We start from the raw sequence: 14908 nt of genomic DNA on the forward strand, positions 1-14908 counted from the left end.
TGGTAATACTTTAGGTTATCTGAAGAAAAGACAACTTTCAGAAGTATTAACCTTACTAACTGCAACTCGGTTAACAGCTGAAGACTAAGTTCTTGTTTGGAAAAAAAAAATTTTGATATGTTGCATTAATACAGTAAAAAGTTGGAAAAACTGAACTATAAATTTAGATGTAGTAGAGCTTTTTATGATTTTTTTAAATATCTTTTTAAGATATACTCGGTGTTATTAATTTTTGATTAACTGAAAAATATGATAAATAAAACTTTCATGAAATCAAATCCTGTTCAAGAACACCTGATTTGTTTTTCAAAAATCTGATAAAATTTAATACCGTTAATTTACCAGCTAACATACTAAATTTCATAAAAAAAATTGTACATTAAGATTTTACTACTGAATGAAGGATATAAATAAAAAAATTAATTTAAAAAGAATAACTTTTTAATAAAAACAAACAATTACTTAGATTTTATTTCTCCTTAGCTTTTTTATGAAGCACTTTAGCACCAGCTGTAGTTTCATTTTTCAGTAAATTTTTAAAATTTTTAGTAAATTTACTCTTAAGCTGAGTCGCAGCAGTGGTGTCTCCTGATTCTATCAATCTGAAATAAAAAATTAAAACACTTTACAGATATTCACAAGATATTGAGTCATAGAATAATACTGACAGTGTAGCGGAGAAGTTAAGGAAAGACTTTTGCCCTAACATCACTACTACACTTATAAAGGGTGAAAGGACTAGGGAGAAGTAACAGCAAATATCCTAGGAAGCCAAAAATGAGTAAACAATGTGACTTCAAAATTAAAACAAGCCTAACCAAATAAAATAAAAATAACTTGTAATAAGAACTCGGAGTGTTACAACATTGACAAGAAAAGTGGTGGAGATAGTATGTTTGATAGAGTAGAGGAGACCTAATGTGTTGGAACTAGCAAAACATAGAAAATGAAGAATGATGCACGATGAACTGGTAAAAGGGTATCATATTGAAAATGAGAAAGGAAGGAGATACGGAAAGAGAATGGTACTAAGAGAAATTTAATGAGTTGGTGAGGGGAATATGTGATCGGTCAATCCAAAATGAGAATGCCAGTTAAAGAAAGTATTTATAAATTTTTAAAATATTTTCTTTGTAAATAGGTGTAATGAAAAAAAGGAAAATATAATTTAAAAATTTTGTAGGTAACTTGATAAGGAAAAGGTAATGTTAGAGGAATTGAATGCATTTGTCAGTGAAGATAGACAAAGGTTTAAAAGTGTTAAGAATGAGAAGGATGGGGAAGCAGAAATAATAAAGGTGAAGACGATTACAATTATGCAAGAGGAATGGTACAGTGACCAAATAGAATTATCAACATATTTATCTAGTAGAATGTTCAGAAAAAAACATGGGACAAATAAAAAAGGCTTAAGAAAAACAAAAAAAAAATGGTGAAGATCTTAAAAAATTTTAACATAAACAGCAATACAGATTTATGAAAGGATTTGCTATAAGAAATAGAAGGAAACAGTATCATGGTAGGGGTAGGGCAAAACAAGCTATAAAGAATAAGGCAATTGACTGAAGAAGGCAAAGGAAAAATGGTAAAGGAACAGGAGGTGGAACTGTTTAGCAGAGTAGATTCTGGATGAAAATGCGAACAAGTGTGGTAAAAAAAAGTGTAGGGATGGAAACAGGAAGGTTTAGATGGGATAGTACGGAAAAAGAGGAGAGATGTCAAATGAGACTATATTATAGTAGGTGAGAAACTGAGGATTGAGAAAGGGGAGTTTGGGTCACAACATAAAAAAAGAGAAAAATCTGACTGTGGAGAAATGGAATATACAATCAGAATAAATGAGATAAAGCAATAACTTTATTAATGACAAGTAAAAAATGATAAGGTAAGGAGATAACAAGATTATAAAAAAGAAATAATCATAATTCCTATTTTTAAAAAAGGAAACGGGAAGAGTTAAGAAATATAAAGAAGTCATCTAAATATGTCTCTACGAACAACTTTTTAAAAGTAATGGAGTGAAAAATTTGTGCAAGAATGGAAAAATGTCTTTAACACATCATCTTGGCTTCAGACCAGATCAATGGCAAAAAATACATTTTGAGTGTGAGGTTAACATTCCTAGATACTGAAGAGGCATATTATAATGTATGATAAAGAAAAATACAGATAATATTTTAAGAATAAATACGTGAAAAAAGGAACAGTGAAAAGATTGTAGGAATTAATGAGAGAAGTATGTCATATAAGGCAGGTGCAAGAAAGAACAATTAAATTGAACCACAGCAATGGATAGAAGCAAGGTAATGCACACTCACCTTTGTTAATAAATAAGATAGATGGTGGAAAGAAGCAGCTAAGTACAGAGAGAAAAATGAGGACGAACACTGCTATTAAAAAACTGCTGATTGTGTGAGGAAACATGAAAGAAATTCACAGCTGAATGTGTGGAAACAGTGAGATCTGGGCAATCGGTACAAGAAAGGAGTATACACCGTTCAGAATGGGTTGAAAAGAAAAGCTAATAAGGAATATTTTTTTTAAGTTACCTGAGAAGTATAATAGAGGAAAAGTGAAGAAAAACTAGATAAGATAAGATTTAAGATATAATTGAGAGGGTAGTGTAATGCAAGTGTTTAAATATTATAGAAAGTTATGGTTATGGTAAGTTTAATGGTTAGCAGGTACAGGCCATAAACCCACCGGTTGGTGTAGCGGTGAACTCGTCATCGCCAATCAGCTGATTTCAAAGTCAAGAGTTTTAACGTTCAAATCCTAATAAAGGCAGTTATTTTTATACGGATTTAAATACTATATCGTGGATACCGGTGTTCTTCGGTGCTTGGGTTTCAATTAACCACACATCTCAGGAATGTTATTATAAATGTAATATTAAAACAGCTTACCAAAATATTACTTGATTTCCTCAAACCTTTTCGACTATTCTGCCATCTTCAGGAGGAACTTATAATAATTTAGAATTAAAATATATAAAAATATAAAATTCACAAGATAAAATTGGAAACATAACAATCGGTCGTCATAAGACAAAAATTTTGTAAATGTTAAACTCATATGTTAAATTAAAATAATTACGTCGTTTTGTGTGTCACAATTGTTATGAATTCTGTAGATTGTGGAAATCAGTTTTAGTACAATTTTTATACTTAATTATATGGATATTCCTGAGGATGGATGAAAGTCTGAAAGTGCTAGAATATATTTAAACATTTTATAATTGTTGGTAAGCTAAACCTTCATTATTAATAATATAATTTTAATAGATTATATGATAATAATAATTAAAAAATAATTTAATAACAGATAATTATTTCAAATTGTTTTCCAATTTCAGTTCAGATTAAGTAGTAATAATTATATTTATAGTCTTGTCTATATCAATACCTGAATTCATATCTTTTGTGTCAAGTGTCATACGTTTAGTATTACTGTTTATAATCAAGAATATTATGCAAATTATATTAGTTTCTATTTTAATATATTCTTTTAATGCATTTGATAAAAATTTATTTAATTGGTATGCGAGTGAATTAATAAAATTTATGAGAGGATGTATAGACATATCGGTTTAATGAATCTTTATTACTCTTTCTTAAATGACTTTAATATTTAAAAAAATGTTATCTTATGATGACCAATTGTTTCTAATTTTATCTTTTGAATTTTATAGTTTTATCAATTTTAATTCTAAATTTTTATAAATTGCTCCTGAAGATGGCAGAATAGCTGAAAATGTTTGAGGAAATCAAATAATATATTTGTAAGCTATTTATAATAATTATATTTTACCAACGATGCCATGTTTGAAAAACTTAAAAAAATCTCAGGAATGGTCGACCTGAGGAAGACCAGATTTCATTTACATTCATACATATCATCATTCATCCTCTGAAATAATACATTACGGTGGTCCAGAGGCTAAACAGAAAAAGAAAAGGTACAGGCCATACAAAAATAAGTACAAATATTATCGAGTATTAACTCTTACTTTGGAAGTAATAAGTAAGTGGTACATCAGGATATCTATACTCAAATATGTAACATTCGTATCAAAATTTTGGCCTGTGAAATGAGATTTCTGAGATGATGAGAATTACAGTGATCGACAGGATAAGATACGAAAGGATTTGAGATTTAGAGAAAAACCAAGGATCCAAACAACCTGCATTCTGAATGTACAGAGACTCAGAGGTTATCAATAATAATAATAATAATAATAATAATAATAATAATAATAATAATAATAATAGAAATGTCAGTATTGCTGGCGTTGTGACTGGAAAAATAATAAGTCCCTTTACTTTTTACTTTGCAAATAATTGCAATAAACTACTTATAACTAATTTTAACTTCTTTTAAATATAATGCAAAACATTGGGCATTTTTTTTTTATTCCTGACAGGGTCACACCACCATTAAACACTTATTGTACCAACACCAGACAGAAAACTAAGTCAATGAGTTGATTCACAGGAAAACACCCCTACCTGATACTGAAGATGCGCTTGACTTTTTGTTTTTGGCCCGCTCAGCACAGATGAATATATTATATATAACACAGTATATATTAAACACAAAGTATTAATACGATAAACAAAATCATAAGAAATATTTACTTAACAGCAGGAGAAATTAAATTCATTATAAACATAAATATTAAGGCAAATTTATGTTATTCTTCGAGTTTAATGGCAAGGATTTTATGGCTTGATACTCTTCTCGGTGCAACCTACTATAAGAGATAATATAATATATGCTTTATAGTTGAACTAAACATAACCAAAAACTTTCTGGATGAAAGGCACAGATGTTATAACTCTGCCATGGAGAATGAAATTTATAATCAAGATATTTACATAATTACATCCCAACTGATTATTATTCAAGTTTGTGGAATAGAGATTTGTAACATAACTATTATTTAATAATTATACATAGCATACTACAATAATTATAAGTTTATTAATTAAACAAATTAATAATACTTTATTAATTAAAATAATTATATACAGCCTACTAAAATTATTATATAAACCTGCTATAATTATGAAAAAAAAAATCAAAAATGTGTTCAAATTTTAAATTTGTTATTAGCTTGTTCTACATCTTAATACAAGGTCTGTTCATAAAATAACTGAACATTTTTAATTACACGCAAATAGATATTTAGTGATGTGCATTGTGTTCCACACCTCCTCTGCAACCAGTAAACCCAGCTTTTGTCTCCTGTTACGATCCTTTGCATGAACGTTTCATCGTCATCGGCTTGTTCAAGAAGTTGCCAACAAAATCCACTTGATGTTCTTTCTGCTATTCAGTCATCAAACGAGGAACAAACTCTCCTGCAACTTGATTCGTGTTGAATTCTTCATTCAAAAAGTCACTGCATGATCCAATTGAAATGCTTCCTCTTCTGCAAGTTCTGTGACAGTCAATCGGCAATTTGAATCCACCAGATTGTTGATTTTCTGAACGTGGGTGTCATCAGTTGAAGTTGAAGGCCTTCCTGGTTGAGAGTCATCTTCAATCAACTGATGACCACTTTTAAATCGTGAAATTCATTTGTAACATTGTGTACAACCCAGTGCACCTTCTCTCTAAGCTTGTTTCAAAAGTTGAAATGTTTCTGAAGAGTTTTCTTCAGTTTCATGTTGTATTGTTATTCCTGAAAATCGCACATTACAAAAATTGCTAACACTTACAACATGTTGCACTCAAATAAACTAAAAGAGCTATCAATAATCCAAGAACACATGGTTACAGAGGAGATTATGCAGAATACAATGCTGCCAACCGCATGTCACTAAATATATCCGTTGGCACGTAATTAAAAATGTTCGGTCATTTTCTGAACAGACTCATATTCTGTATTTTATTATTAAATTAAGGTTCTTAAAAGACAGTGGTTAATTAAACATTATAAATATTCAACTCAAGTATTGTGATACTATCCAGAACATCATAACTAACAAAAATTATCAATTCAACATTATAAGTAGCGGACAGAGGTAACATTTTAAGAGATATAAAAATCTTTTGTATTAGACAAGTTTGATACTTGACACTTCTAAAATTATAACTTTTCTTAAACTAAACATCCTATTAGACAGACATTAATGTATTTATTAACAGATTATTTACTTATTCTTAAATTAGATAAAAAAAACACAACTAAAATAATAAGAATTCAAACACTAACTTACCCAACTAACAAAAAACATGCTCTGTTTATTTTTATCCAACTTTCCAATATGGATTCAGTCAAGAAATCGACAAGCGTAGATGAAAATGTAGCTGAAATAAGAAATAAATAAATAGATGTGTATTTTCTGTTTTTTTTTTTAAATTTATTTTCTCATCCATTTTTTAAACAAGTTTGTAATAATGATGAAATCCTACAGAAAATCTGAATACAGTATGTAAACAGTAATTTTTGTTAATGCAAATTTTCAATAATTTATTGTTAACCAAAATAAAATTGTATTTGGTATAATAATGATGTATAAGAACAAAGAGAGCAGTAATTGCTTCTACACCAAAAACAAAGAGTTACACTAAAGACATTATAATTATCTGATTATAAATAATAAATTAATAAAAAAAATACTTTTTAAATGATGTACTTTTGATGGACTTATCCTATGATACAATAAGTATCAAGAAGTATTGAATCACTCCAATGAAACAAGACTTTTTTTTTCACATGTTTAAACAGAACTTTTCATATAATTTTTTTCTGTTTATTTCATATAATTTGCAACATCATATACAACTGAAACACTAACAAACCTCATTTTACTTTTTTGGTTACACGGTTATGGAGTATATTATATAAGGGAGAGTGTAATCATATTAAATTTCACATATTAGGGTTTTTTCAGGTCTTCACATTTCATAGCCCTCTTACAAAAAAAAAAAATAATAATAATTATATGATTGAAAAATTCTGGAAAAATATATGTACAAAGGCATGCATGTTGCCAAATTGGATGAACCAATTTGAATGGGATTAATTCAGGGGTGGAGGATAACAAGCCTAACTTTTTTTTGCTTTTTTCATCAATTATCGTTTTGCTAAGTATACGTTCAAACTTGGTAACCAACTTTAATGAAATTGTAAACTGTAACTTCTGAATGTGGGTTGTTATATGGTATTTAATTTTGGTTAAAATTGGTCGGAGGATGGAGAGATATGATTATCATGGGTTCCATATCCCAAAATTTTACTCAGAGTAAATCAATTCTTTTTTACATAATTGTTTACCAGCATATATATATATATATATACAAACTTAAATACTCTACCTAACTTTCCTCCAAAGTAGTAATCTGTGCATCGGGTAAGTTATGCAACTCTTTACCAGCGTATTATAATTAATGTACTAAACTAGTAATTATTAAGAAATAATAAATTAAAACTTACATAATTCTTTGTCATTGCTGAGAATATTTTTATCATGTTGTATTAACTTTTTAATGACAAAATTCAATCCACCATCTTCAACTCTATCAGTTTTGCCATCATTTATTATATATAAAGCAATTTTGGAATGAACATCTTTCAATTTATCACTCGATGCACAACTATCTATAATTGTACAAAAAAGTAAATAAATAAAAGTAAAGAAATCAATCGATAACCTTAAAAAAAAATCATTACATCTTTTCATAAACAAGTCTGATTAAAAGAATCTAGATCTAGATCATCTTATAAATAACAACAAGGAAGAAAAGAAAAGCTTAGAGGGTTGACAGGTGAAAATGGAAAATAAATTCCAAAAAACATTATTAAACTAAAATTCATTAACAAAAAATATCATTAAGGCAGATAATAGAAAGAAACAGACATATTTGCCATACAGCACACTCAATGTGTATTTGTGCTGATATTTTTGAGGCCTCACCGGTTAAGCAAACCATTCCCTCGCTGTAAATCAACTAAACCTTTGACGAGTAACAATTACAAAAAATTTACTGATCAGTTCTTCTGTAAATTTTGCCATTCTATGCAGACCTAAGAATTCATTCAGATGTTTTGAATATATACTAACATTACCCTGTTTGCACATATTTAAGCTTCTCTTTACGTTAAAAACAATAACCTACAAAATTATGCACCATGATGTGTTATACGGACAAAAGATGTTACAGAGGTGCCCGAGCAGTGTTCATATCATTTTATTACTTTTGCATATATTATGGATTATTGATTCTTTTGCATTTGCAAACAAAAAGATTAGCATAATTAACTTCAAATAATTAATATCGGGATCTGGCTTCATTTGAAAGGTGCTCAGCACCTAGTAGGAAATATAATTCAGCTACAAGAGATAGGATAGTATTGTTTTTAGAAAGGTTTATAGAAAGGCAACCGCAATTGCACTACATAACTACTAATAAGGTCTCATTAGATATTTAAACAAAATGACCTGAAACAAAGGGCTGAAAAGGGTAAAAGAAAAGGATGGATACTAAGAAAAGGTCAACCTATAAAAATGATATAAATAACCTTTAGTCAATGTAACATTCAAAATTATCTCCAAGAAATTAATATCAATCCTTTCCACAATTCCCCAAAAAATGGCTAATCAATGATTCTGCATTGACTGACTCTATATATAGCGCCACAAATTTATGTTCCTTCTGATACCAGAGGCACCCAAATAAAAGCAAAGGTTTTCTTTAGAGAAATCCTTGGCCAGAGATTTGTGACACATATTGAAGTACTTAAATGAAACAGAAGGATTTTAGTAGAAAGGTTTTTTTTTTTAAAAAAAACAGTTTTAACTGATGAAAAGCTATTTTCAAACACATTTGGTTAAATTTATTATCTTAGATATGTTATGTTAAAATTAATAAAATGGTTACTTTACATTACTTTTAACAAGAGTTTACTTATACTTAAGAAATTCTTTTAAATGATTCACATAATGGTGGTTTGAAGAAACTTTAACAAAATACAAAAACTAACCTTTCATATAAAGTCAACTATGAATATTACATTTAGAGTACATACGCATGACATATTTTTCCTTCACTCAACTGTAAAACATTTTTACTCTCCAAGCTATATATTTATTGTTGTTGCAGCAGGATGTTTTTAAACAGAAGGTATAGCAATCAGCCAAAATTTTGGGCATCAGGGTTTTTGCAAATGTTGACAGTTTAAAACCCCCAAAAAAAATTATAGAAATTTCTGGAAAATATATCTATGTATTTATGTATGTATATTTTTCCAAATTTAAGGACACGTACTGGTTTGTATTTTGGTTAATATCTCTGGTCAAACTCATAAATGCTTCAAAAATGACCCGACAATTTTCTATATATGGGACACTGAATGGCATTAAATTTTAGACAAAATTTAAAAAATGGAGGAATAGTTTAAGCCATTTTTAATTTTTGATTTTTTGTACAGCGGGTACAGAAAATTGAAGTTTTGTAAAATGAAAATACTTAAATAATTTATTAAGTTATTTAAAATTGAAAAGTTATAAATCAATCTGATTTAAGAGTAGGGTGATATTCAACATTATTTCCATTCAGTTTTTCTCATATTTCAAAAACCCATTGACCAAAAAAGTTCTTAACTTAGAAAAAATATTTGGCTCTCTCTCTCTCTCTCACCCTGTATATATACAACTAATGAGAAACTGGGAGATATATAAAGCTTTAGCCTGAATTTCATTTTCATTGGTCAAGGAGGCATCACGTACCAATTTTTTTTTTTTTACATTTTTGTTGAATAATACTGGACCAAATTGGACTAATTAATTTCTGTTTTATTCTGTGGCTGTAAGTAAAGTAGTTTCAAGCTAGAGGGGTCAAATCAGGCCCAAATTTTTTTTACAAAAGTTTTGATATTTTTTTGGTACTGTATTCTACATAGTGTAATTCTGATAAAAACGTCATCTGGTCAAGAGGGTCGATTGTAACCCAATATATTTTACTAATAATTTTGATTTTTTTTCTCATACTTTTAATAATAGTGAATAACTTTTAAGGTAAAAAGCATTATCTGATCAAGGGGTGTCAGATTGTACCTAAATCTTTTACTGAACATTTTGTCTTTACTCTAATGCTGTTGTACTATTAACTGAGTATTACTGTAGTCTATCTAGCACAATTGTGAAAAGGACAAATCTATCAAGAGTAAAGCCGGGAAGTTACACTTTGCCACCTTTTTTTTTTTATTAATTTGCCAAAATAAATTCTGAAGGCTTGTAAATGGGGAAAGGTTAATGAAAATATTTGGCCTGTGAAAAATTCTAAATTTTACCGGGATTCAATCGTGAAACTTACTAACTGAACGATAGCTGTACTACCATTTTGTCATGGAAATGATATAAATTTTTTTAATATAATAATAAGCATGTTTTTAAAATTAATCTAATATAATGTCCCTAAAAGTCAGTCATGATTAATATTCACAATCCATTACATTTAATTCTTTAGAATGTCAAAGTTTAATTAATAAATAAAAATTTAATCTATTTAGCAGAAATTTATACTAAATTATAATTTACCTGATGTACTTGCAGACTTTACTACAGCAAGTGTTAACATGCTCACTGATGAATTACCCAACCAGTGACTTGGATTATTAGCGATGAGTGTAAGCAGTGGATCAATCAGTCCTTCAAATAATTCTTTGTGCTTTACATTCGCACTTTTTTTACTGTAAAAATTAATAAATAGAAAGAACATTTACATCATCCATATCAACAAAAAATAAATAAATAAATAAAAATAGTAATTTCCTACAGTATAGCACACAGGGCATTTGATTAAATCGATAATGAAAATTATTAAATAAACTTAAGTAGGTTAACTGCTATTAAAAAAAAAAAACTAGTCACAAAATATGAAGTACATATAGACAGTAAGTCTAAATACTGCTGGTGCAGAGGTTTGATCAAAATCAGATGTAAGCTGAATCATCTGATATTTTACAAAAGCTGATAGTTACATCTTATTTAACGGTCTAGTCTGTGCACTTTTAGTGTTTTTTACAAAACTTTTACGAAAATTGAGACAACTGTTACAGATGAAATTTGGTCTGTAATCAGTTTTTTACTACAAGGAACACTGAACCGGTTGAAATTCACCATCAGATTTGTGATGTTTATGGAGAAAATGAAATGAATGATTTTATGTACACTTGCACGATGAAGAACAGAGCAACAATCTTTGATTACCGATTTAGTGTATGCAACTGATTAAAAGAGATAGACAGTCTTATAGGGAACAGATTTACAATCACATATCTATCTATACATTTTCCAGAAATTTTACTTTTGGTTTTACATTAAAAAAAAACCAGATAAATTGAATTATTGGAAATTGAGTGTACACTGGGCGCTAAGATGCTTACGAAAAATTACAAAATGAAATGGTTAGCCAGCGGGTTGAAATTTTTGGTTCGGTACAAAGAACAAGGCAATGGCTTCTTGAGTTGTATAATCACTGGGGATGAAATGAGTGTTGCATGTAATGCCTGAAATTAAATAATCTACACGTGGAATGACATCACACTATGATGCCCAGAAAGACAAAATAACAAGTCATTATTTTTCACTCAGAAAAATAAATAATGTGCACATTATTTTGGGGGAAAAAAAAGGAGTTATGTGTTTCAAATCAATAGTGATATTTATTGCGAAACATTGAAAAAACTGCACTGTGCCTGTGCGATCAAAGAACAAACGATGATGCTTGCTTATCAGGCACATTATGTGACAACACTTGCTCGCATGCTAGGTCTCCTCACAACCTTCAGCTGGGAACAGTATGATCATCCCATGTACAACCCAAGCCTTGCAGTAACTATCAGGTGATTCTGTGTCTTAAAAGCTTCCTTGCCTTAAAAGCTTTCCTTGTCTTAAAAGTTTCCTTGACAATTTCACGATGACAATGAGATCAAACATGTTCTTAATAAATGGCTTACACCCCAGGCCGTATCATTCTAAGATGAAAGGATGCAACTTCTAGTGCCCTCTATGATGTGTCTCCCCAATGGGCAGGAACTATGTAGAAAAATAGAGAAAGATTTGTACTTCAAAGAGCAATAAGTTTTATATGAGTATATTCTTGAACTTTTTTAATAGTCCTTTAGAACTTACTTTCAGGATAAACTTTCATAATAATAACTTTTCCATACTAAATTCAAAATCAAAAAAGTTTCCTGCAACACAAAACATAAAATAACAAAAAATCAAAAGAAATCTACAAAGTCTAATTGTGATATACAAAATAACAAATTTTAATAATGGCAAAACTAAATATAAAAAAAAATTGAAAAATATTTTTTTCCCAAATTGGGAACTAATATTCAAATTACGCTATCACATTTAGAAAAACTAATTTAATTGGAACATTTCAAGGTGATATGAGAATCTACAGTAGAAAGAATAAAAGTTATACATAAATAATAAAGAAATTTTATCTTTTATCATTATTATTTCTACTCGCATTATAATCATACAATTTTGGTTTTACATTAGGTAATAATAATAGCAAGTTAAATACAGTATTGTTTTTAACACTAGCTACAGAAAGAAGTAGCTAAATCATATAAATAAATAAAATTATCGGCTAAATTTTACAAACATACAAATAATGATTAATTAAAATAAAAGATTAAGAATAGCAACCCAGATCACATTAGTAAAGTCCGATGATGAAATTAAACTAAAATACTGTTCAAAATTTTGCTTATCGTATTCATCACTTAATAAACAATTTTTTTTATTAAACTGAAACTACTCATCTCAATCATCAAACTGAGCATTATCAAGTAAGGAATTATAACACTTTAGAAGTAAGATTCAAATTCCTAAAAGGCTTCATTTTTTGTTCAACTATCAATTGATTAGTCTGCTGTTTTGTAATTCTACCGTAGTTGTTTTGACTTTAAAATACAAGAGAGTAGTTTTAATATACAACTGTCAAATGATAAATACTTTAAAACTTTATAATTCCAATTAGAAATAAATACAATTTTTTTACGAAATTACCTAATTCATTTTGTAACTTTTTAATTTTAAATACGCTGAAGACTGTTTATTACATTTTAATAAACAACTTTCCACACAATAATTCTGTACTGTAAAACAGTTTGGATAAAAGAAAAGTACATTACTTGAACAGGTAGAATAGTCTTCAAGTTAATAAAAAACATATATATAACTTTATTTAAGCAAGGGATAATTTTACTTTTATGCCATCTTACATTCCAGCCAAGGTGCTGATCCAGTATTAGTACTACTTTGTAAATTTAATTGTACATTTTATGTTTTAACTTTAATTCATTAAGGATATCACAATCACTGATATCAATTGATGGCTGCTTAAAAAAAAAATCGGTAAAAGTAATAAAACAAGTTTTATCTAGATTGAGAGCTAACAGATCTATTTTCAAATATCTTCGGTTATCTATAACTACATTTTTTCACAGTCAATTCTAACCAGCAATTAACTCTTTCCTTAATATAAATAAAAGTATCATTTGCAAAAGATAACACATTACAATATTCTAAATCCAAATTCAGAAGGTTATTTCTGTAAATTATGAATAAAACTGGGCCGATTACTGTTCCCTTAAGCATACTATATTATAAGCGTCAACTACAACATCAAACATAACAAATTGCCATCTATCAGTCGGATAACTCCTAAACAGTAAAAGAACTCTCATAATTGCATTTCTCTCTCCAACTTTGTTAACAGCCTTTTACATGAAGTAATACTAAAAAGCCAAGTCCCCATGTCCAAAAAAAAAAAACACAACATCCCTTTCATTTTGTTACATATCATTGAAACGTCAGAAATTAATGTTTCTACATTATCTTGTGTGCTCATGTTATGAAAGAGATATTACTTTTTTGAAAATACTTTATTTTTTCTGTTTTTTTTCTAAGATAACTATTTTATTTTTTCAGTTTTTTTTTTGTCTTCAGTCATTTGACTCGTTTGATGAAGCTCTCCAAGATTCCCTATCTAGTGCTAGTCATTTCATTTCAGTATACCCTCTACATCCTACATCCCTAACAATTTGTTTTACATATTCCAAACGTGGCCTGCCTACACAATTTTTCCCTTCTACCTGTCCTTCCAATATTAAAGCGACTATTCCAGGCTGCCTTAGTATGTGGCCTATAAGTCTGTCTCTTCTTTTAACTACATTTTTCCAAATGCTTCTTTCTTCATCTATTTGCCGCAATACCTCTTCATTTGTCACTTTATCCACCCATCTGATTTTAACATTCTCCTATAGCACCGCATTTCAAAAGCTTCTAATCTTTTCTTCTCAGATACTCCAATTGTTCAAGTTTCACTTCCATATAAAGCGACACTCCAAACATACACTTTCAAAAATCTTTTCCTGACATTTAAATTAATTTTTGATGTAAACAAATTATATTTCTTACCGAAGGCTCGTTTAGCTTGTGCTATTCAGCATTTTATATCGCTCCTGCTTCGTCCATCTTTAGTAATTGTACCTACCAAATAACAAAATTCTTCTACCTCCATAATTTTTTCTCCTCCTATTTTCACATTCAGTGGTCCATCTTTGTTATTCTACTACATTTCATTACTTTTGTTTTGTTCTTGTTTATTTTCATACGATAGTTCTTGCGTAGGACTTCATCTTTGCCGTTCATTGTTTCTTCTAAATCCTTTTTACTCTCGGCTAGAATTACTATATCATCAGCAAATCGTAGCATCTTTATCTTTTCACCTTGTACTGTTACTTCAAATCTAAATTGTTCTTTAACATCATTAACTGTTAGTTCCATGTAAAGATTAAAAAGTAACGGAGATAGGGAACATCCTTGTCGGACTCCCTTTCTTATTACGGCTTCTTTCTTATGTTCTTCAATTATTA

At 29.0% G+C, this 14908-nt stretch overlaps 1 protein-coding gene across 4 annotated transcripts in view; it reads right to left on the bottom strand.

The window, feature by feature from the left end:
- Window positions 1–423: 423 nt before the first annotated feature.
- Window positions 424–14908, bottom strand: part of LOC142329763 (pumilio homolog 3-like) — a 49473-nt gene continuing 34988 nt past the window's right edge. For all 4 annotated transcript variants that reach the window (XM_075374528.1, XM_075374529.1, XM_075374526.1 and 1 more), the window contains 4 exons: window positions 10548–10699; window positions 7445–7609; window positions 6225–6315; window positions 424–602 (listed from right to left, as the gene is read on the bottom strand). In XM_075374528.1, the coding sequence (XP_075230643.1) occupies window positions 470–602; window positions 6225–6315; window positions 7445–7609; window positions 10548–10699 (541 nt within the window). In that variant the 3' untranslated portion in view covers window positions 424–469. The remainder of the gene's footprint in view (window positions 603–6224; window positions 6316–7444; window positions 7610–10547; window positions 10700–14908) is intronic.

Source organism: Lycorma delicatula, chromosome 9 (genome assembly GCF_047948215.1).
Source record: "Lycorma delicatula isolate Av1 chromosome 9, ASM4794821v1, whole genome shotgun sequence".
NCBI lineage: Eukaryota > Metazoa > Arthropoda > Insecta > Hemiptera > Fulgoridae > Lycorma > Lycorma delicatula.